This window comes from Myripristis murdjan, chromosome 12, assembly GCF_902150065.1.
Source record: "Myripristis murdjan chromosome 12, fMyrMur1.1, whole genome shotgun sequence".
In the NCBI taxonomy this organism is placed as follows: Eukaryota; Metazoa; Chordata; class Actinopteri; order Holocentriformes; family Holocentridae; genus Myripristis; species Myripristis murdjan.
In genome coordinates, this window is record NC_043991.1 from 29,722,862 (window position 1) to 29,748,495 (window position 25,634).

The following is a 25,634-nucleotide window of genomic DNA, read 5'->3' on the forward strand; positions in this document are numbered from 1 at the left end:
AGGCCAATTATATAAATAATGCAGGAAATGTGGTACCCCTGCTTGCGATGTGACTTTTGCTATGTTGTTGCATTTATGTTGCTATGTCATTGTCTTGTCTATGTCTTGTTTTCTCGTGTATATTCATAATTGCTCTTTATCTTGGCAAAAACGCATTTTATCCGATTACTCGATTGAATTTTTGGTCAAATACTCGTAGTAAAACTAGTAAAATATTCGATAGCTGCAGCTCTACTCTTTGTAATGGGTGTTCATCTTGTAGCAAAGCATCTTTAGGATCACTGACACTATGGCATGTATCAACCTGTTGGTCTCAGTGATGGTCAGTGTCACATTCATTCTTTAGTAGCTCTTCAGGCTGTATTTGTCTCGTAGCCTTGTCAAGTGGCAGACGTTCCAGGATTCCAGTTTAGTTATGATCTTCAATCTCAGGTCAGCTGCCCTTCTATTAAGGTCAGGTTCTGTTGTTACTTGGGCTTGATACTCAATGTTGAAGTGGGGAGATGATGAAATCTCCCCTCTGACCTGACTTCCAGGTTCCCCACTGCTAATAGCATCTTTGAATTAGAGTACTTAACGCGTTTTATGATATCAATGGCCTAAGCCAAGTGTTTTCATTTACTTGCAATGTCCTTTTATTTACAACTTACGTCCAGCCGACATGAAAGTCATCATTACCCACTCATCCATATTTTGATCTGGGACCACATGGCAGGACACGTGACTTATAAAGGCCAAGTCCTTACTGCAGCAGTCAGAGTTTGATTCCAGACAAAGCCCTTTATTTCCACCTCTCTTCCCCGCTTTTCCTGTCTCTCTCTGCTGTTACTTGCAAAGAGCAAGCAAAATGCCAACAAACAATCTGAGAAAAAAAAAAAAAAAAAAACAGGAACCACTTGAACAAAGTAATTAAGATGGCCAACAAGATTACTGGTCAGCAGCAGTCTACACTTATGGACATCTTTGCCCACCAAGTCTGGCAGAAGGCAACGAAGATTGCATATTATCCTACCTACCCCCTAAATGAGAAATTTCAGCTGCAGCCCTTAGGACAGAGGTTCAGACTCCCTATAGCCAAGTGCAATAGATGCAAAAAATACTTTCTTATCTTATCCTTTCTTATATATAATGTGCTGCTTTTTTTATAAACACTCACCATCCTTTGTTGTTATTAGTTGTTTTAACTCTGATTTATATTATAACTGTGTCTTATGTGTTGATTGTATTTATCCTTACTTGTGCTCTGATTAACTGATTGTGACTGTGTGGTTTGTGAGTGCTGAGCCATGCTGCAAGTCAAATTTCCCTTCTAGGGACAATAAAGGTCTGAACTGAACTGAGAAGATATTCTAGAATTACAATCAGATTTTGATTGGGAAAGTGCATCGATTAACATTCAGTATACTTCATGCAACCCTCATCACCAGCAGATTCACCACAATTTGGCACACAGAACTCATCTGATTCCTCAGAAACTCACTGCTATGGCACTGGTTAATTATGCTTCATGCACCCTGTGCCATCTAAAAACCCGAGACACATTCCTTTGAATGGTTTGGGAGTGCCCTGCTGTGGTTACATTTGGGAAAGACAGTCACCAAATGATGCAACCTCATCTTTATCCCATTTCCTGTAACAATATCTTCCATAATACTGAATGACCTTTGTTTACTCCAAATTTATACATTTCTCATCAGACAGTTATGTGTTTTTTGTGTTGGTGCTTTTTATGTGTTTGTTCTACACACACTGAAAATTTGAATAAAAACTTATGATTAAAAAGTCGATCACTGAACATTGGCCTGAGGAGCTCCAAGTAGTACCAAGTACATTTATGAGCCACCTTATGTTCAAACATGGTGTTAGTTACTGGAAATCCATGACAGTAAAAGAGACAAGCCAAACACAAAACTTGTTAAGCTCTGTCCCTGCAGGATAACAGCCAAGCTAAACCAACCATGGCATGTTGTGTTACGATTCTTATGTTCTTTTTTTGACAAAGAACATGGCATTTTCTGCTCAGTGTGATCACTTGCCTCAGTCGTTGTACTCACTTGCTTCAGGTATTCTGCCATTGTGAATTTTAAGGACCAGAAGGGGGAGAGCATTCATTTTAAACAGTAGGAGAAGGATCAGGATGAGCCTGAGTCTGAATTTAGTAACAAACTTTGAAGGAAATGAAAATGTCTCAAAATAGTAAAATGGCTGGTCCAAAAGTTGATAGCATTTGCTGTGCAAAAATAAAATACCATGTGATATGGTGGAAATGACATTATAAATACTGTTTGTGCAGCAACAGAGGAGACATCCCTCCTAGACAAGCCTGGACATATTGCAGAGTATTGCAAGCAATGGATGAGGCAAAAAAAACTTCTCTAGTATGTTGCAAGACAGAACATAAGGTTTGTAATGTCACGTGACCTGGTGAAAACAACAGGGTAAAGCAAAAGTATCCTGTTGTTTTAAGGGAACTTATTTTTACTGTACACTCTCAGTGATATGTTATTGCAATATTTGATTTATCTATTATTTGGTTTTGTGAAACCAACCTAGTAATTATGCACACAGATGTGAAAATGCAGAACATGCAGAGGCCTTTTCTGCTGTATTTCCATTGTGTTTAACTGTTTAACTGTAAGTATATGGGAAAATCAGAGCTACCATGCTAGCATGCAAGCAAAAGTGAAATAAGCATATTATCTACTGTGGTTATATATCAGTATGTAATACCTGACCACTCAACTCATGACAGTTCCTGATGTTTTGGTTTACATATTAAATTTAAGACATGTATTCAGCATTTTGACAGTTTGATTGCATTTTCTGCAGTGCAAGAAAATGGTCATGATGAATATTAGCAGCATGGCTTAGGTGTTGTAATTCTCAGTATGGGAGACAAGTTAGGGTTGTCAGATGAGTCTCATAAATGGTTCATAATAACCACTGTTGACATGCTCCCTACCACTGAAGGGCCAATCTCACTCAAGTTTGCTTGAGTTAAAGGAGTAGTGAGAGGAAGTGCTGAGGTACAGCTGACAACTAATGAAATGCACAGCCAAGGACACAATGTTCCTTCCTGATCAAGTCAGATAAGTAATCTCTACTCACTTGTTCTCATTTGCTGCTGTGAGACATAAATACAGTAATATTTCCTGGTATATTGTTCTTGGAACCAGAAATCAACAAATTATCAGTCCCGGACGATTATCAGGGCTGATATTTGAAAAATCAATATTTATCACTATTTGGAAGAGACATATAAAGTAAGAAGACAAATGTTAAATGTAAAATTGTTGTGGGTGATTATAGTCACTGTATATGGTCATGTCCTAAAATACAACGGTATTGGTTGGATATGCTGCAACAATTAAGGACAATTTTTGGTGTAGAGTTTGATCTGGATCCACTGTGCCTTGCTTTGGGTCTTTCTCATAGGGGGCTTCTCAATAAGTCTCTCAAACGACTGTTTAATTTATTAACATACGCTGCAAGGAAAAACATCCTATTTTCATGGATTAATGAAAAGCCACCAACAAAGAAAAACTGGCATAAAATAATTATGCAATGCATGCCTTTGGAGTTCCTCACATGTATGTTACACTCCACAGATACCTTTTATGAGATTTGGGACCCATACTTAAGGTACATAACCTTGCAAACACGCTAACTCCTAGACAGGAGTGCTGCTGCTAATCTTGATCCATAAGTCCACTGCTTATTACTTGTATTTTTTATTTAATTCACCTTTTTTTCAGTTTTTTTTTTTTTTTTTTACTTTTAAAAGCACCTACACATGTTATGTGTAGGTGTTTTGTCTGAGCAGCCCTGATTTGTGTGTTCTTTGTTTTAACTTGAAAACTAAATAAAAATATCCTTTAAAAAAAAAAAAAAAAAAAAGAACAAATCTTACAGCTTCAAAAAAACTGATCAAAATATTCACTCACTCTCAACAGAAAATGCATATATTTATCTTGACAAAGGTAGGCATACGCTATTAAGGCCTAGTACTTGTCGCAGCTGCCCTGTTTGATTCCGACCTGGGCCCTTTACTACATGACATCCCCTTCTCTCTATGCCGTCTTTCCAGTATCTCTCCACTGTGCCTACATGATTAAATACAAAATCCCCCAAATTATAAAAAAGATGAAGAAAAAAGAAAAATGGGTAGGTAATGGAATTGTCTGGTCAAGGATATAATTTTTCTCAGTGCAAGTAAGAAGAATCCAGATCTAGCTCTCTTTCAGTCTAATATGAGAGTCAACGTCAGTGCCCCCTATGGAATCTACATTTTACTGCTGGTGCACACAAGCTGCTCCACCTTACATTATAGCATTCTCATCAAGTATCACAAAAATTCATGATAGCATTTTCAATCGACAAGTCATTTTGCAAAAGTTTACATTATCAAAATTCAAACAAATGTGGTGGTTAAGTCAGACAAAGCCAGGAGAAGTACGAAAAATAAGGTTAGAAAAATGTCTAATATGGTGAAAAATTCATTACGGTGGATGTAATGGGTTGTACGAGCGGAACTGTTCAGTATGATCAAAAGAATATGTATACCAAATTTTGTAAATCAGGCCATCTGCAAGAGCTGTTTCCCAAGCGTCACGAGTCTCTGAATATGCAAAGCTGGTGAAAAATTAGCTCAAAGTGGCAAAACAATAAGAATACACAGAACAAAAACAATAGTGGTTAAAGGCTGTTTCTTGCTTTCTGTGTCTCTACTGTACTGTCAGAAGAATCCAAATTGAGGTAACTAAGACTGAGAAAATAAAGACACATACCACATACATTTTGAATTCTAAATTGTCTCTCTATAAAAGGGCAGAAGTGCAACACCAACCAGAGTGAAGCTTTTGGGTGAGGCAGCCCAGCGTTTGATGTTGGTCAGGTTCCACTCCTGGATCACCTCCTTCGTCTTCTCATCAACCCTCATCACACTTTCCTTGGTGATACCCAGCAGACGAGGCACTAGTTTGTTTTTACCTTTCATCTTTTCCTGCAGGATGGTAAGTGATGGTAAGCATTAGAATGTCCTCACTGTACATAAAATACAAGAAAGGTGTCAAACCTGAATTTCAGTACATTTCCAACCACTGAAATCACATCCTTTCATTTCAAATAAACCAATAAATCAGTTTGACCCAGATTCATTGAGCAAAGACCACGGTCAACCAATTAAAACTAAGCATTATCGTTCTGAAATTGAAGTGTTTAGCAGCTGTACTTAAAGCTTTGTATTAAGGGCTCTATAAATTAATGAAATTGATAAATGAATGAACTTGATTTGACTTTTATTTTAAGTAATTCCTGACTGTGCAGGCATGTCTGCTGCCCAGCTGCTGTCTAACAGTGTGCCGCACCACTGTAAGTGGACAAAGACCCTCATTTACAGCAAGAGCATTTTACTTTTTTAAATAAATACATTTAGTCTGATGATTCAACGATAATCAATGTTGGGTTCTTTCAACTGATTTTTTGGCATTCATTTTTGCATAATGATTCATTTATTCATGCAGTTTTTTAAATCAAAATTCAGGTAAAATATATATATAATACATAATGATAAGATATGACAAATGAGATATGCTGGCTGATAAGCTATCTAGAGCTTGAGGACAGGGGCCCAGACGCTAAGAAGATGATATTTAAATTAGGAATTTACTAACATACTGTCTAGATTTTAAAAAGTGCATATATTATACAGTGACATTTACAGCCAATCTAGCTGCCTCTGGAATCAGTTGCTTGCTAATTAAAATGTATACACAAATAGGATCAAGAAGTTTAGACATGCAATTGCATGGAAATCAGAGCACTTTATTTGATTATTTGTGTATCATGAAGCCAATCATTTACAAGCCATCAAAGTATAAATGCCCAGCAACATCTTTCTTTTTACCTTTACAAGAAAGAATGACACCCCATAGGTTTTGAGAGACCTGGCAAGCTTCACATAGCTGACTTTGGCCTCGATCTCCGTCATATTTTGGTAGTTTTTGTGTGCCTGCAGAAAAAAGAAAAACAACAAATACATTTCAGGCACAGTGAAATGCAACACATTGACATTCATACCCCTGTGACAGTTTCAACTCCAGTCAAAGACAAACGCTAACCCAAATGCAATCAACTTTTTGCTCTGAACTTTGGAACGTGTGTAATGTGACAGATTCACTTGTTAGTTCCTTCTCTAGTCACACTATGAATGTTTGTAATGGAAAAATGACCAATGCTGTCTTTGGATAGTCAACTGTGGATACTGAACCATATCAATTACCAATTGATATACCAATTGATACATCAAACATGGACAAGAGGTCAGTGCTGCTGCTAGTGTTCTGGCCAAAATACGCCCAGAACACTAGTGGGTTCATAACAACACAGCAGGAGTCAAGCACATACAACAGAATGTCAATCTATTTTATGGCTTATTGATTCTGCTCAATTCTTGTTGATAGTTAATACTGAATGACATTCTGTTGAATATCTGTTGGGGATTATCCAAAGAAAGTGTCTACAAAAACATCTTCATTGAGCAGTTGTTTTCTAAGCACCTTTTATGAGCTCTGCAAAATGCTACATGAATTGAAAAATGTGTCATTATTATAGCTGACAATCTGATATTACACAGTTCTCACCTGGAAGATCTTTTTCTCTCCTTTGTGTTTGATGTACTCTTTGGGAAGGAACTCTTTCAAACTGAGGAGAAAAAATTTGGAAATAGAAAACGTGAAATGTGTGAAATTTATCTTCAGATCTGTTCCTTGTTGTGATTTAACACCACATCAAGGTTTGAAAATAAAGAATTCCTATATGAAGAAATGTCTTGTCATGTAATTGGACTGTTTTCCCCAGTACTTGCATATCAGCTTTGACACATGTAATAAAACCCAGAAACCAAATCAAAATCTTTTCCTTCATTATGGAATGAATCAATGTGCCTTTCGTTTTGAATACTATCACTCAGGTGTTGACTAGACACTTTAGTCAAGTCGTTTTCAATGGACAATTTAGCACCATTTTACATTGCAAAAAACATTTTGTAAATCATATGGGTTTATTAGAGATTTCCCATCAAATTAACAAAATCCTTTGGTTTTAAAACTTGAATTTTGGTTGAAACAGCCACCTTATAATGATTTGCTTCTGTGGCTAACAATTTCCTCAACATTCAAAAAAGCACAGGGAATAATTGGCTGTGTAAAGAAAACATTTCTAGGGAACTATTTTCTGGCAGAGAGACTGTTTCACTTCAGTCAGTTTCAAATCATCAAAACACAACAGAGCTGCTGCTCTTGGGGAAAACTAATGTGGACGACTTTATAATACTGATAGAATACTGGCTGGAAGAAAATTTTAAATCTCTGAAATTTGTCTCCATACTTTTCATTATCACAGCGGAATGAATGAAAACCAAAACCTGGATAAAAGGTGAGAAAAATTATTTCAGAGTTGTAAAATATGACTGCTTTCTTTGGGAAAACGCAGCATAGTATATAGAATACATTTTATAGAAATCCCTAGTATGGTCCTTCACATGGAAAATTTTCTAGGTCTAAGGTCTAAGTTTAAAATATAATTACACGACTTGCACTTGCAGTAGTCCATGACCGTGCTCAACCTCTCAACCCACATTTCACACTCCTGCCGTCAATCTGCAGATAAAGGACTTTGAAATGGAGAAGAGTTCACTTCGGCATAAGTTTTGTCCCTTCTGCCATAACAGCACTAAAACTTCCTCACTGATCCAGTACAGACCCAAGATAATCTCTTTGTGTGATACATGTGTATGTGTTGGGGCAGAGGGAGGTGGAGGTTGTCTGTATGTATATCTGTATGTTGCGGTATGGTTATCTATATGTTTCTATGTTGTACAGGATGTGAAAACCAATTTCCTACATGACAATAAAGACTACATCCTGAGTCATCACTGTGATAAAGCAGATGAGATCATGATGTGAATTTAAAATTCAATGCTCACTCAAGGAATCCAGGCTTGTGTTTGGACTCATTGTGATCGCCAAACTGGATCTGACACTGGTAACCAGCAAACTCACAGGCCTTGTCAAAGGAGACTGGGTGTGAGCCATTCAGAATGTCATCGCGGGCCTGTGAAAAAAAACAAAAAAAAAACCCACACACAGACATCAAATGTCAATCCTCAGAAAGTCGCTTAAAAAAATCCAGAAGAAATACCGAGGGATTAAGGGAGGTATGCAAAGTCAAGGGAACTGGAAGTTTAGACATTCTGTATGTAATGGATGCAGCACAGAAATGCATATTTGCCGTACTTTCAGGAATCAGCAATAAAGTAAACTCAAACACCCTCAGGCTAAAATATCAACTTTGCACACAGGATGTCACAAAATGTAACTAGAGAAAAAAAAATCACTCAGTCGAGCACATACTTCCGCCAACACTATGCATTGTCAAGATATGCCACTTCCACATGTTGGATACTCACCAAAAGTTAATCATACCCTTTCCACATCAGTGTGGAAAGATAAAATGTGCTTCCATCCCTCATGACAAACCTTTCCACTAAGTTTCATGCAAACCTGTCTGAAACCTTTTGAGATATCCTATAGACACATGTGAGATATTTAACAATACCACCATCTGGCAATACCAGCATAGTTACGCCAAATTTAAATTTAAATGAATTAAATTTAAATATTTAATACCTAGCTGACAGAAGAATTTTCATACAATTTCCAGGACCCTTTTTCTGTACCCTGATATAGTTGTTTTTAACTGTGTTGTCAACTATAATCCCTTGCATTCCACTGCATTAATCACAGTCTATATTAGTGGGAAAAGGAGGAAAAAAAGTCTTGTGGTTTGTGTACCTGAACATAGAGAAGGTTCAGCTGGACAGGGTCTCTAGAATCCACATTCTGGTCTGAGTAAAAGAACTTCCTCCTCAGCAGTAACATCTCTGTCTCCTCAACACCCTGTTCCCTCAACGTCCTGCCATGGTCCAGCCAGTTCACTGGGTGAAACAAAGACAATTTAAACAACAAAAACAATCATCATTAAAGGGATAATGATAACCATTCAACCATAATGCAAATTTCTGGTATGACGGTATGACATACTCACCATGTGCTGCCTTGAAATCCCCAGATTAAGAATGTTTTACTCACAAATGTTCATTTTAAACCTATATTCCAAAAACTCTTGCAATCTCTGATCCAATGGGAAAAAATTCCGCCTGTAATTTTACTATTTTTTAAAAGCAAAATGCTATCAAAAGCTCTACTTAAAAGCTCACACTCATCATGCTGTATTACCCAAGTCTCTAGTATCCAGTTGTTTACTCAGTACTTCCAAAACAAACACATTTTTTGCTCAAATATACAGCATGACGTGTGAACTTTTCAAACAGAACCTTTAATAGTGTTTTGTTGTTGTAAAATTATGGACCAACTGGATGTTAGGGGGTTCTTGGAATTTAGGTTTTTGGTATATAAGTTTACCATGAAGGCTTGCAAGTAAAACTGTCTTCAACAGGGACTGGAGGCAGCACATGATGAGGAGTTGAAACAAAATTATGAATTATGGGTGAAGAATCCCTTTCACTGTGACTGCAAGAAAGCAGTTCACTGTCAGTGTCTAGGACTCCTACAGAGGCCAAAACTGCAGCGGGTGTGTGATTCTGCTTCTAGGTAGGTTAGATTGTATTAGTGTTACAAATGGAAAGAACTTATTTTTGTTATACACTCATCGTCTGTATGGAGTTTCTGCTTTAACTTCTCCATCTTCTTATCATCTCGTAGCAGGGTCTTGTCTCTCTTCAGAGTGCCTGTGGTCTCCTCCTTCTTCTCCTCGCCAATATCTCGCACCAGTGAGTATTCATCATAGTTTGTGATGCCTGATAAATAAAAATCAAGTTAACATTTGCTTTCTCACACATAGAATATTAGCAAGAAAAAAATAAGGATAACTTTTACTCAGATAAAATTCAAAACATCATTTATAAAGATTTATATCAGTAAGAGGAATAACCTCATTCATGCATTAAGATTCTGGCTTCCATTTGCGACTTATTTCCATAGTGTGCAACTTGTCATTTGGGACAAACATCTCACCAATGAAAAACAAACTAAGAAAAAAATAAAGTGGTGATTCCAGTTGTCAAGCCTCGTTGATTTTTAAAACCAAACCACCAAGCACACCAAATTTGACATTTTGCCTTATAGCATGTACACCAAATTTAAGAAATTCAGTATAAATGACCAAGAGAAAAAGAACTTCCAGCAATTGTGGGACCCCTAAGGATGAATTTTAAAGGACCATGCCAGTGACTTGTGATGTTTGGCCCCTTTTACTACAGTTTACCCAAATTTTTCATTGCAACAAATGATTCTGCAAATCATATGAGGGAACTAAAGATTTCACTACATGTAATAAAAATCTCTCAATTTTCAAATTTGAATTTTGGTTGAAACAGCCACCTTATGATTCTCTGCTTCTGCGGTTAAAAAGGTGACAACAAAGTGATGCAAAGTGATGATTGGCATAAAGTAAACATTTCTCTGGGGACTATTTTCCGGTGGAGACAACGTTCCCTCTGCTCGATTTCAAGTCATCAAAACCCAACAGTGCATTGTATTGGTAGATGCTAAACACGGTGAGCCACCAGGGCACCCCCAGTGTGAAGAAAATCTGAGTTCACTGTCATGTCGTTGGAGTATTCGTCAGATCTCTACAACATGACTGCTTGTTTTAGGAAAAGACAAGCAGATATGTGAAGTACATAGATTTTGTAGATATTAGGCTAAACATGCAAAGTCACTGGTATGGTCTTTTAAAATCAACACTTGTTTCTGCAGATCAACTCAAGCCAATGTACAAAGTTTTGTGCAGAATGAACATGATTAGACTTATAAGATCAATTGCCAATTTCGTGTTAAACCACAGACTTCATTAAATTCACTTATGGCAGCATTATTGTATAACTGAGTAAGCCCTTTATGGATAATTTATGTACTATGGTTTCTTTAAACCGTATACTCAATTTGGTGTACAATTACAGACCTTGTCTTTTGTCATTCCATCAGTGTGTAAAAGGTTAGTTTTGAACTGTAATTGGTTACAGAAAGCTAATTATGCTTTTAAAAAATGATCATGAAAGCATTTTACATTACTTTTTAGTACTTCATATTAGATTACTTTTTATTGCTTTTCAAAATAAATATTTAAATCAAGAATGATCTTCTCCTACTCGTCAGCAGGCATGCAGCAAAAGTCAGAAAAAAAAACAAACAAAAATGGTTTAACCAGGTCACAGAGCCATATCGTTGTTTTGGGAAACACAGCTCATCATTTCAAACAATGTAGGCATTGTGGTTTTCTCTGATTGTGTTCACAGACAGCCACAGCAACATGTTTCTGTGTTTCAGTGTAAACAAGACATCATGCATGCTCAGGAACCTTCTCCCTTGGTTTCATTTTCACTGAGAAAGTGCTGCTCCTAAGCAGAGGTGGATCAATAACTTTTTAATTTTAAGCAAAATTTTGGTAGGTATGCTCACTGCTGGCAAACAGAGTTGGAGGTCCTTCCATTATCTAACACCATATAATGACTCAATTATTTAAAAACTACAGCTAAAGAAAAGGTCAGTATAAAATTAGACTGCATTTATATTACAGCATTAATAATACATGATATTTTACAGCTGTAATTCTGTCAACTTAACTGCATATTTTGTTGATATAGTCTGCTAAGCCCTATAATCCCTGCTTTGCGCTGATTTGGCAGTCAACCATAAAGAAAAAAAAGTCATTGAGGTGAATGAGATGTGTGTGATGATAGAGTTCACCTATTCTGGCACAGATAGTCATGAGCATGTCGCTGACAATTTTGGAGTCATCCACCATGACAGTCTTCACTGTGCCATCCAACATGCGGATTTTCAAAGGCCTCTGCTTCTTCTTGTACTCCAGAGTGTCCTGAGGAACATAGGAGGCATGATCCAATTTAATCATGAAACTTCAATTAATCATATACCATATACAACATACTATATCTATCATAGATAGATAGATAGATATAGATATAGATACACACACACACACATATTCAGTCTGTTTACATTATTTTTGGAGTTATCAGTCAGTATCTCCTTACTTTCCCTGAACTCAACACGGGCGGTGTGAATATGAATGCTCTATTCTCAGAGCATTTTTCCAAACAAATGTACAGAAATGAGGTAAGGCTATTGTTTCACGATATATACTTCACTGACTGTATGAGGTATGACTGATCACATAAATGTTTTGCAGATCTTTTGAACAGGCTCGTCTGTCTAGCAAATATCATAAGGCAAACCAATTTTACTCAGCACCTCTGAAAAAAAAGCCCGCTTTATCAACCACACTGTAGAGGCGCAGGTCTTTTGAACTGAAAATAAGCTATGGACGAGGTGTGAGTTATTTTCTTCACCTGTTCAGAGTTGTCTGGCAACAGTCCTATTGCAGTGTGAAGTACTGTGGGCTCACGACTGAGCAGCCCATAGCATATTCAGCTGTGAGACAACTGAAACAATAATGTAACTGAAAAAAATAATGAATTGATTTTTGGAATCTGTGAATCAATTCAAACTTATACAAGGTATGAATCGCGATCTTACGTGAATTGATATTTTTCCCCCAACCCTTAAGAGTTCAGTAAAATATCAATAAGTCATAACTTACATTTATATTTCAACAGCCTGTGCATAGAGCGCTATCATGAATCCTTCTTGGAAAGATACACCCACCACCATTGTAATTTGTCCTAAAAGTTGTTGGACTGTTGCTCACTCAATAGACATGTCAATTTGTTGTTAAAATATAATTTATGGCTGTTGACATTCTCATGACCTCTTGTTGATTTTTAATTTATATATCAAGTGATATTCTGTTGAAAATTGATCAGGACCGTCCAAAGAAAGTTTGACCCATTCATTGTGATTTGAAAAGATTCAGACCAGTGTCACGTCTTTCTGATTTGGCTAGGACACAAAGGATACAAAATTATATTAAATAATTACCAACAGCAACAGTAAAACATTATTCAATTAAATACACAAATAACTACAAAGAGAGCACTTTTCTAGATTTCAGAACAAAGACCTTCCTCATATAAAATATGAAAATGTAGCTGAAGCTTCAGCTTCCAGAGTTTCTGGTATTGGTAGACGGTGTAAGGAGTAAAGGCCAATGAAAAAAAAAAAAACCACTTCCTATGTGTTTACTGTTTTCAGGGAGAGGCAGAAACAGGAAGGAGTATAAGGAAGTTTTGGGATGTCCGGTCCTTGACATAAACAGATATTCATGGAATCTATCCAAATTAGCCAACATAGACAATCATTTGAGAACTGTGAAACAGTGAAAAGCAAATTATTATATGACCATGGGGTGTCACACCACATCTAAATATAACAGAAAACTGGACATGAGACAACCACATGTAATCAATGAAGCTGCAGAGAAAATTATCACCTGTGACTAATAAGTTTTTGTTTCAGTATGTGGATGATACAGCATTAGTTGGTTTCCAGGCAAATTCCAAATCACTGACAGCCTTTGAGAATGAGACTGGTAGGTTTATTCAGTAATGTACAGACAATTATCTGCAAGTTAATGTCAAGAAAAACAAAGAAATTATGATAGATTTTAGATAGAATAGGTTTGAAGTCCCGGTGCCAAAAAGATCAATAATGAGCCAGTGAACAGGGTGACGCTTAGCGAAGCTTACCTTGACCTTTACCTTGACCATGGGTGTGATTTGAGTCGACATAGTGATAAAATATCCTCATTAGTTGCTATGTGCTCTTCTCGGCTGCTAATCCACAATACTATATTTGTATCTGTCCAGTTATGTACATGGAAGACAAAACCAACTTTTCATGTGGTTACATTTTCAGATGTAATTACTTCAGAATGTTTATTCCTGGTGCAAGACTACCACAGTACACAGAAAATACCTGCAGAAGCTATCAGCAGGATCTACTTTCCAACTGAAACAGGAAACTAACAAGAAAAGAGCTGTGTAATTTCCTCAAATAATCGGTATCAAGAATTGTTTTTTTATATTGGCACTTTGGCTTTGCTGGCATTTGTTATGTGCTAAAAGTATTATTGCGGGAGATGTTTTGCTATGGAAGTGAATGAAGAGATACAAACACAGTACTGTGGATTAGCTTCCCAGGGGAGCACAGAGCAACTAATGAGGATGTCTCACCACCATACAACCCAACACTACAACACCTACCAAAGGTCAGACCTCCATTAAGTTAAATTTACATGGCAAAAAACATATGGATTGTTTTATATATAATACAGCATTCACAGAGTCCGCAGAGTGATCAAAAATTGACTTAACTTGTCCTGAGAGAAGAAGGAAGAGGAATCTGAGACTTGAACACATTAACTTTCTAAAAGCAAAGCAGCAAGTTCAGAAGAATATCTGGATCTTGAATTTTGATTGCAGGAAGTAAATACTTTTTCTGTCTGTACTTAAAGTCTCTTACTAAGAAACTTTATGTTGCTTTTTCCTTTCATTTTTCCCCAGCTCACTACTGTGTGTGTGTGTGTGTGTGTGTGTGTGTGTGTGTGTGTGTGTGTGTGTGTGTGTGTGTGTGTGTGTGTGTGTGTGTGTGTGTGTGTGTGTGTGTGTGTGTGAGACTTACACCATTCCTCAACATGTAGTAGTCCAGGGCCTTGCCTGCCTCAAGCCAGATGCCTTTTTTTGGATCTTCATCAGACAGGAACAGACCATAGTCACTGGCTGCAAAAGGCACCAGAATCATAGTTTGTTAGAGGTCTGTGCACGCCTGTCTGTTCATTCTGTTCATAATTGCTCCCGCTAGTGATGCGTGGATCGGCATCATCAGACATCATCTGAATCTGCATGTACACATAAATCATCCACCTGCCACTCACCCCAATCAAGTTTTTTTTTCTCCATTTTCAAATACCTTTTTTAAAGATTATTTTTCGGCATTTCTGCTTTATTTGAAAGTCACAGTGGAGATAGACAGGAAAGACAGGGGAAAGAGAGGGGATGCAGCAAAGGGCCTGACGTCGGATTGGAACCCCGGTCGCTGCGATCGGGACTAAGCCCTGGTACATGGTACACGCTCTTTACTGATGAGCCACCAGTGCGCCCCCAGGCGATTTCTTTATTGTGTGTTGTAGTAATGTGTGACTGTTTTAACCATTTACCATTACTAAGATTTAAGATTAGAGCGGCTGCTTTCAGTAATTGTAAACATTTCCATGCACGCAGTAATGTCACAGCAATGCATACTGTGGGACATTTAAGCAGCAAAACTAAAAACTGCAGTTATAAACTTGACAGGACAGAGGAAACTCTCCAGGGGAAACAGAATTAAACTTCTGAAATTAGTTCTTTAGACAGCTCTGATGGAGCTCCCCTGATTTGATAATCAATCAAGAGGGAACCACAATCTAATTTCATTATACAACCTGTTGTATAATGACCAATAAACTTCCTTGTATCCTTGTATTTAAAGTGATGAAAAGCAGAAACTAGATTCTGAACGTGGACAAGACATTAATATTTGGCGTCTGGCTCACTGTCTCTCCTCAAGTGAAAAATAACTCACAGGTTGGGACAAGTATGGTAGAGCGTTACTTCCCAGCATGCACATAGTAGACATAGCTTACATAATGAGCCATACCGCTGAGTACAAGCCAACTGAGATTACAAGGTAGGAGAGGTGTATTTGCTTTTTAGAGCCATTTTTAGCACACTAGCCACTCTTTTGAAGACCGTGTAACCCTATGGTTGTGGGTGACCTGTCACAAAAAAGGACATAAACACTATTGAACAAAAACTATAACATACAATAAAAAGATTACATTAGATTAGATTCACCGTTATTGATCCCCCGAAGATTCAAAGTGACACAGCAGGAGCAGAGTAGTTAAGAAGCAGCAATATCAAATAAACAGCAAGGCAAAGATAAATGTACAATAAAATAAGATACAATGTCCCTCAAAACTGAAAGCATGAAAAAAAAGCTCGTAACAGTTATTTAGATCATACATGAATTGTCAGGTCAGTACGGCTGTGACCTTTGTGCTCTTTACTACGGTTTGCTTGTAATGGTAGTAATCTGAGAACTGCAGTCTCTTCTGCTGCACATTGTCACTTTGAGTAACATTGAGTAACAATTAATTTGCATGAATGTAAATATATGAAAATGCTGGTTTAATTCTGAGTGAATTAGGAATTATTAAATCTGTAAAGAACGGGATTGAGAAATTTGGTGATAAGCAAGTCTTTTGCCCATTGTCTGTTTGTTTGTTGCCATTATTGTAGCATGCCATGTCATGCTGCGCCATCAAACCATGTTCACAGGTTTTGGAAGTGTCTCCATGACCAGCAGAAGAGTTCAAGATGATGTTTCTGGAACTAAAATTGGGTCCACATCAGGAGCAGGGACCTTTGCAACCACCAAGAACTTCTGGGAGGAGCTAACTGAATTAATTTACCCATGCCCTTGCACCTTTGGTGCTTGGCCCCTTAAAAAGATCATCTTCTTCATTTACAGAACAAGGGGCCTAATTCTGTTTTTTGTAAAGCATGGTTTAAAAACAAAGAGACAGATACTCACGCTGGCCAAGCTGTGCCTCAGGGACTCTTTCCCTGATAATGCGACAGGCATCGTAGACCATGGTGGAGGGCTCAAACTGCATGGTCTTCACTACATTGCCCACACCGATCTTTAATGACAGGGCCACCATGACTGCCGCTCTGTTTTTCCACTGAACTTAAACCTAGGCAATTCCAAACACACAGGAGGAGAATTGTTAGAAAACAAACATATTTCTTTGTTTAATATAAGACAAAGCATAGCCAATGAGATCCTGGGGGGTATTTCAAAAAGAGGGTTAACTGACCAACCAGAGTTTGTTATCCCAGAGTTAAGAGAAACCTGGAATTTTCGGTTCCAAGAGGCAAGATCAGATTAACTCTGGGTTAGTCACTATGGTAACTAGTGATCTCAAGCTCAAGTTTTTGGTCAGAAAATCTGTGGTCCCTAAAGCATTTTACCTAGGAGACACTTGACATGGAGTGCCCCTTTTGGCAATCCATCCACACAGAAACCCATATTATTTTCATTAACCAGTTTCTCAGTTGAAAACTTGAAAGCTTTCTTGCTTGACAAAAAAGTGACAAATGTGATTTCTTTCATTGCCTTTTCTGAGGAGTTTCAAAAGATTTTAGATTTGCTTCAGGTTAAAATAGATAGCAATTGGATAATTTAGTTTCATTAATTTCAGGTGTTATTTTGTTTGCTACTCCTGCATATTAAAATGAACATTGATCCTCACTCTCCCTCATTTTCTCCACTTTGTATATCTCTTTGTGGAGAAAAAGGAGAGTTGAAACAGTCCTCTGATACACAGAGTTAATGGCACCCAATCTTATTGGTAAACCTTCCACCCAGTCCTCACCTTTACCACAGTTACACATGATCAACATATCTAACCAGTTTGTCTCTTACATTTCAAACTGCAGCAAAGTTTTGTTTTGTTGCTTTGCTAGTCAGATTTCAATTGAAAAGGATTTGTAATTTATCAACAGTTGAAATAAATTTTGTGTAATTCTTGAAATTTATATACTCTTTTGCAGAATCTGTCGATTTCCTTTTTTCTTAGGATAGTCTATGCTCGTATTCCACGTAGGATCCAATTCAAGAGGTATGGAATATGATGTTCTGGTTTTCTTGTTGTCACTTGTTTATCTGAGCTCCACTGATGCTAAGTTCACCGCGCATGCGCCTGAACCAACTGAGAGTTCATCAAACTCACTGTGACCAGCTGTTCAGAAACCAAAAGTTCGGGGTATGGCATGTTAGGTTTGCTCAACTCAGTTCAGGCTTATGTTCAGGATTTTTTAAACGTAGCTGAAATACCCCCCTGAGCTGAGAAATTCCATTGTGTGATCAGCATTCATACTGCACAAAAATAAAACCAAAGCAACTTAAATTGGTTACAGGAAATCACTTTGCTGTTACATAGTGTTATTTTGAAATGTGGTTGACCTGTGACTTTAAGGTGAATTTGAGGAAATTCAGTAGAGGATAGCAGACAACAACAGTTTCCTTTACTTAGTTCTACTTCTCTGTGGGGATTTCCTGTGCATACAGTATGAAGCTGGGCACTGAAAATGAGGAACACTGTCTCCAAAAGCATCTAAGCTTAAAAAACAAAGGACTGAAATAGCAAGAATAAATTCAGCTGTCCCTGAAATTATATCACCAATTTCTTTGCAAATTTAAAAACAACACTCTGCTAAACGAGCAAAAAAAAAAAAATGATTTAAGTTGATGCAGGGCCGTCTGTTTTCACAGACAAGCTTATTTGGATCTGTCTAAGCAGATGTTTTAGTTGAAAGTTCAAAAATAAGCTAGATGGCTATCTAGTGACTAGAGAATGACTGTGAATAATGCCAAAGAGCATGTGATCACTGAGTGGGCTCTCAAGCGATACTTATTTAAAAGTGTTCAGTGTTTATAACATGCAAACAGCAGCAGCACAGTGAGAATACAATATCTACACATGCAGAGCATGTCTAAAACTACCACCTGACAAGTGCCAAATTTCCCTTTGTAAAATATGTAAGTGGGTGGATCATCTCCCACACTGTCTAAAATGACAGCATCTGAACACCTTATGTAGTCTATGGCTAGCTTCATGTTCAAACTGAATGACCATTCCATTTCCAATCCATTATTCAGTCTGAAATTGCCCCTGTGCTAGCTGATTACTGTGGGCAAAGCCATCGGAAGCCCACTAACCAATCACTAGCAACTGACATGTCCCGACACTGAGACGTAGTTTTCAGTCGACACGGCAGCAGCTTTAGCCAGTTCACAGCACTACTGCAAATCAGTGTAACTTGCCAATGTTAGCCACCTACAAATATGTCAGTGAACGTTGACACTTTGTGACATTTATGCCAAGTCAGCTGGTTGGTGAATGCGGTCTTAACAAATGCAGGAACTCTATATTGCCAAAAAAAAAAGCCAATGAAAAACATTTGGATGAATAATTCATTGAAGTTGGGCTAATTCTACCTCTGCTAGGCTAACAACTGGCTAGCCATTTTACGTCTTTCTACATTCATTAATTATAGGAGTGGAAAAGATGCTCCTGCACTATATGGTCACAGTTCCTCAATGACTGAGTTTTATAAAATAGAACAATGAGTATGCACAGTTTTATATTCATCTGACAAAAAAACTTCTATACATTTCTGGCCTTGTCCACACAGTCATGAATCTGTGGGTGAAAGTGTAGAAATATACTTGCATGTCATGCGCGTGAGCATTTTAAAAGTCTAAGCATGTGCGCATTGTAGACTGTCCAGGTGCTGCACTGTCCTACCATTTGAGTTCCACCTTTTGTAGCCCATCAGCATAACTTCTAGGCTAACATTATAAAACAGATTTTTGCAGCTTTTGAACCATAAATACTTAATACTCCACACTGCACTGTGGAGGGTCCTCAGCCATACACCTGCCAAGCTTTAAGCTGATCGGACTCACACACACAGGCAGACAAGTCTCCATTTATAGTTAAATTATCATTGTTGTTGGTATTATGTGCAAGGTTACATGAGGCTGCAGTAAACCACACAAAACCTATTAAAAGAGCAAAAATATACAAAAATGCGTTCAAATTAAAGATATTCATTACAAATGTAGGTTAAGTAGTGCAAATTACAATTCTTTTAACGTTTTGAAAAACTTGATCAAATCAAGTGCACAGCGAAACATTATCAACTACTAGTGAGTGGATTTCACTAACAAAAATGACCACAATGGAACTTTCTATTATGACTGCAATATTGGCACACTCCACTGTGGCACTATACCATAATCAGCACAGTGCATTTGGAAAAGCACTTCCAGAAGCACAAAAACACCTCTATGTTCACTAGCTACAGCCAAGCTAGCAGACTGTTAGGTAGACTGTTTTCCACCAAGTCCACCTCAACGGCAGAAGATAAACAGCATTTGGAGCATCGAGCACTCAGTAACAATGAGAGGAAGATAGCATCACTACTGTCCCATGTAACAGCTAGGTGGTCAGTGAAGTAATGTCAAGATTTTCAAAGTGGGTGAACTATTCCTTTAAATCACTCAACACTGTGTGTGCTGAAGAGTTTGTTTTTTTTTTTTTTTTTGATAGGCAGACTGTTGAGGAAGCATCTGATCGACACCTGATACCGATACCAGTGTAAGTATTTTAATCACAGATGTGTAAACTGCCCAGCGCTCAGGCAGTTAACAGGAGTGCAGTGCAGGCAGGGACTTGCATACTACCCCCAGTCCACAGAACACACCACTCTCACTTGAGGTAAGGACTAGTAATCAATTCATAATCTCAGCAAGCTGTGACAGAGGTAACATTAGTCATAAAGCATGAACTGTCTAATATAAGACTATAATTTGACTTACATCTAGAGGAGGACGAGGAAACATGCTGTGTTGAAAGTGTAAAATGTATACCTTACCTCTCTGTTGTACCTCAGTACATGCACTACCCACACTCACTTTAAAAATTCTACTAATTTTAATGCCGACAAATGCTGTAAGCAGTGCTTGACGCTAACTTTTTAGCTCACTAGCCACTGTGGCTTTCCAACGTCACTGGCCACATGGCATTTTCACCAGCCAAATCCCCTGCCTCACAGCACAAATTGTTATTTGCACAAGAAACCATAATAGCCCTATCTATCCAACTGTAGTAAAGTGTGTGTGTGTGTGTGTGTGTGTGTGTGTATCAGATTGGTTGTGCCAATAATAAATGACATGACTTTTGCCTACATCAGTGACATAAATCTGCCAATCACTGCAGTTATGTTTGTTTTTTTTTTTTTTTTGGTTTGTTTTTTTAGCTGGATTATATCCTATAGCCACTCGTGACCTGGCTTCAACTTTTTATTGAGGTGGCTGTTATTGTTCTTCTTTTTCACATTTCTAACCACTGATCTTTAATATTTTATCACAGATCTATAATATTTTTTACTATAGATCATTGTTTCTGACAGCTGAAATTCCACTGAATACTGTAAAAAGCAGAGTTATTCATATCAAAACAGTCTTGAAGCATCAGGCTATTTAACCTATTGAAACACCTACTCATTGACAGATAATATCAGCCTCTTGACACTTCTCACAGCGAGTTTTTCTAGCAGGAGAGAACGTGTTACATGCCACTGCCCAATTCTAGCCAAATTCTACCCGCATTTGACAGGTGGGCGGGTGTTAATGTCCAGCCCTGGCTGTAAGCTGAACTGCATCATTCTTGGAGATATTAATTAATTTTGACATGGCAGAGCAGAACAGAAACAAATAAGATGAAAATGTCTTTTCAGTATGATTCTTTTAGGCGCCAATACATGGAACATTATTATTTTTGGTAGCATGGATCTGTGCTGTATCTGGCAAGGTGGAGTCACACAGCCCCACTGCTGGGGCTGATAAGGCTGTCATGACATCTGTGGGCAGGAAGAAGAAGTCCCCAAGGACTGTGAACCTTTAAAGGAACTGTGTTTTGACCACGGGGACCAGGGTAACAATGTAGTTCAATTTAGGACCAATTTAAGTAGAGGGAGGATATTTCCGTCTGTTTGATAACAATAAAAGTAAAGTGAAGCTTTGCTGTAGGCTTCCCAATTCATTTTAAAAAAGACAAGAAAAAAATAGCATGAGCAAGCAAGACAGACAGTGCAGCAGTGCTGTGCATGAGAAAGCAAGTTAATGAGAGAATTTTCTGATTGTTTCACGGTGGATACATTCTAAAGCAGAAATAAATAACCACCAAACATTCAACAGATGATTTCCTGGGGAGACTGATGCTCTTTGCTTCATTTTGCTTGTCTGCATCTCTCTCAAGCATACACACATGCAAACACACATACACACGCACGCACACACATGCACACACACGCACACACACACAGAGCTGGAGAACACAGCTTTTCTCCTGAAGGCCATAGGCAGGAGAGAAAGCAGGGCTGCTCCCCAGAGAAAACAATGACTACGTTTACATGCACACCATATTCCGGTTCAGGTGAATATTCCAGTTCGGGTAACTGCGCTGCAGCAACTAGACTATTCCGTTTACATGTTACTTGGCATGTTCCCGTGTTTCGGCATATTCCACTCTCTTACATAATGCGACACTCAGCCGCGGGGGGCAGCAGCACGCGTATACGCGCCTTTTCTGCCGGAAATAAAGAAGAAGAAGAAGCAGCTCTCGCTATTTGGAAATTTCCCCACTGTGGGACTAATAAAGGAATATCTTATCTTATCTTATCTATTTCAATGTTTTCTCCCATCGATATACTCCATGATATTAAAATCTTTCATTAGCTGAAGGCAGACTGCAGTCTCCCCCTCCTCACAATGCTGGCTCTTGCTGCTTTTCGCCATGCTGTTCGCCAGATCGTTCTCCCCGCCTGCAGCAACCATAGAAACAAAGACGCCCCAGGATTCATTGTGAGTCGAGCATGCGCAGATGCGACTGAATATTCCGGTTCGGGGCATTTTCCGACTAAGGTGGTTACATGCCACAGTATTCTGATTGGAACAGGCATATCCCAGGGGTCTTCTTCGGAATTCTCTCCAACCAGAATATGACCTTTATCGGGTTCAGTGCGTGTTTACATGACACGTGCACAACTGAAATATTGCAAATATTCCAGTTAAAACAGGAATATGGTGTGCATGTAAACGTACTCACTGTAAAAAGTGTCTGTTACCTGTCAACAAGTGTGTTAAAATAGGTTAAGCCATCTCCCATTAAACAGAAATGGAAACAAATGGAGGTTGGCTATTTTTCTCAATTTGAGTTTTGTATTTCTTATGTTTACATAGATGATCATTTCCAAATAAACCCATTTAACATTTCCACAGAAAACATGCCACAGACTTGCTGAATTGAGTACTGAACTGTAAATAAGCAGGGCTTGAAATACCCACATGCAACCTGCAATTTGCAGAAAAATTTCTGAGATTGAAGAAAAAAAAATAAAAACAACTTGCAATTTTGCAGGCAAAAAAATCTGGCTTTTAATAGGTCCAATAAAGAATAAAGATGGTTATAAACAGTTTTCAGTGTGATTTCATCTTAATAAAATTTGCGAATGCCCGTAAAATATTTGGTGTGGAAGACGCAGGTAGTGCTCTGTTCAGTTCCGTGTTGTAAAATAAGCAGCTCTCCTTCCCGGTATGCTGATGTTGCAAGCCCGAACGCAATCCGCGCACACGGTGCTCCAACAAAAACCCTGCTGAAATTCCGCAGAATTTGAACACAACAGTGTTGCAGCAGCTGTTTCAGTGTACCTCAACGCATCCCACCCCTCCCCCCTTTGTCTGTGGCTAATGTCATGTCGTGAAGTGGAACAACAGGAGAAAACAACTTGGTTCAACAACTAAAAGATGCCGAAAATCAAATATAAAGCATAGGAGTCAAGGCATCGTCATTTAGCGACATGGATCACTGACAGAGATAGGGCAAATGAATTTGCTAATGATTTTTATGAGAGCGGGGGAGTGTTGTACTGTAAAATTTGTCAGCGGCACAAAGCTCCCAAAGCTAAAGTCCGTAGTGTGCAATGGTGTCGCATGTGCATGTGTGTGTGCATGTTAAAAATTGTTATTTTTGCTCCAAACACCTTGCTTATAGTACTGGATAACTGTCGAAAACCTTAAAAGGGAAAGAAAATCACTCCGCAGAATCCGACAGATTTTCCTCCTGAATCACCATAGAAAACCAGAAAAGTGTCACATGACTGTCATGTGTCATTTACAGTCATGTGACATGTACGTAGTCAGCACACCAAATATGGAAGAAGCCGCTAAACTCAAGGTAAATGCATTTAAGTCAGCGAACATCGGAGCCCTTCGGAAACTTGCGGCAAGAAAAAAAGTCCCGAACTGAGATTTGAAATAATCAGTCTTTAATTCACACAAGGTAAACTACATTCTTAAGATGTACAAAGCCATGTATGATGCTGTTGTTAGCTTTGCCAGGCTAAGTAGGTTATAGTAGGGCAGGAATAACAGCTTGGGTATTTGCAGAAAGTTTTTCCAGATTGCAGAAAAATTTGCAACTTGCAATTTTGCAGAAAACAGAAAAAAAGTATTTCGAGCCCTGATAAGGCTAAAAATCCAGAGTTTGGAGACTTCCAACAAGGCAGCAAAGGTCTCGTGAGAAATCCAATGCATATGAAGGAACTATGATTACCACTGAAAATGCATTATAATTTATACATCCTCCTCTACTGACATAAGAACTAGCTGCAAATTGCCTAATGTACTCTAGGATTAATGCCATGCAGAACAGCATCTCATTACATTATCTCAACACCCAATTTCCCCTCAGGGATCAATAAAGTGTTTCTGATTCTGATTCATTATAGACCCCATTGGAATGGGTATCATCTATTCACTAGCGCTGCCATTACACCACTTGGCTAGCTACCTTAGCTACCCAAGTAGTAGCAATGGTATCAAAGATATGCTACAGTGGCTTAGCTACATTCAAAGAAACGATATCCTTAATTTCTAAGGAGTAAACACCGACCTGGTGATTTAGTAAGGCACTGCCTCCAGCAACTCAGCGGGATCATCTGCCTAAGATGACAGATAGTTACTTCCATATACTTCCATATAAGCAAGCTAGCTAAGTGTGATGGTTTGCTGGTGTGTGAAATAAGCCACTGTACCAAGACCACTCACAAGCCTGCAATCTGCATTCCACACATTCAGCCAATTAGCATCACAGTTTACCACTCATTTTAAGAGTCCTAATTGAGAAGCCCTATAAAAGAGTACCATAAATGTAGAGTGTGATTAGATTTAACAAATAGGCTACACAAGCTATTTTGTCCTCTGTCTTGAGCAGCTGACTCACAGACGTCTTACAGCGATTCTATTCAGCCTGCATCTTTTCCGTGTATTGCAATGTGACTGTCCACACCCACCCATGGCCTTAAAGCTGCACTAAATACATTTTTTGACCACCATTTCTCCCCATTGCAGATTGTTTGTAGAAACACAAAGTAAAGAAAAACTGTTGTTTTCTGTTGTTGAAAATGAGGGACGTATATTTCTCTAGCACGGCTCCCTTTGGATATTTTTGATACGCTTGTCTCTGAGCTTTAATTCAATTATGTGATAAAGCTACATTCAGCTCCAAGGTAAGCTTCGAATGGACTTTTTTCTGATGCTGCACTGTGGTTCTATGAGGCATCTGCACAGTTGAAATTTGGATATGTCTAGAGGAGGGCAGGAGATGATCTTATCAGGCCAAAAAAGAAAGCTCAAGCCAGAAAAAAACAACAGGCTGGCTATAAATTGTATGGTGTAAAGAAGACACACAGTGATGACTCTCACACTGCAAGGGGCCATTTTGCTGAAAACAAAACAAAACAAAACAAAACATAATATTGCTTAACATGTCCTTAAAAACTAAACCGATGCCACTGACATCTAACCAACAGACCAGCCTGCTCCATGCAAACTTTTAACCTGCACAACAGTACCATGACACCTTTTAAAATGAAAGTATCCTGGAGCCACTGAAACTCACAG

At 38.3% G+C, this 25,634-nt stretch overlaps 1 protein-coding gene across 2 annotated transcripts in view; it reads right to left on the reverse strand.

The window, feature by feature from the left end:
* The window catches only part of tln1 (talin 1), a 116,567-nt gene that overhangs the window by 66,768 nt on the left and 24,165 nt on the right, over positions 1-25,634 (reverse strand). For both annotated transcript variants that reach the window (XM_030064654.1, XM_030064653.1), the window contains 9 exons: positions 16,635-16,797; positions 14,682-14,779; positions 11,829-11,958; positions 9,725-9,877; positions 8,853-8,995; positions 7,985-8,112; positions 6,642-6,702; positions 5,906-6,010; positions 4,847-5,002 (listed from right to left, as the gene is read on the reverse strand). In XM_030064654.1, coding sequence (XP_029920514.1) covers positions 4,847-5,002; positions 5,906-6,010; positions 6,642-6,702; positions 7,985-8,112; positions 8,853-8,995; positions 9,725-9,877; positions 11,829-11,958; positions 14,682-14,779; positions 16,635-16,764 — 1,104 coding nt within the window. In that variant the 5' untranslated portion in view covers positions 16,765-16,797. The remainder of the gene's footprint in view (positions 1-4,846; positions 5,003-5,905; positions 6,011-6,641; positions 6,703-7,984; positions 8,113-8,852; positions 8,996-9,724; positions 9,878-11,828; positions 11,959-14,681; positions 14,780-16,634; positions 16,798-25,634) is intronic.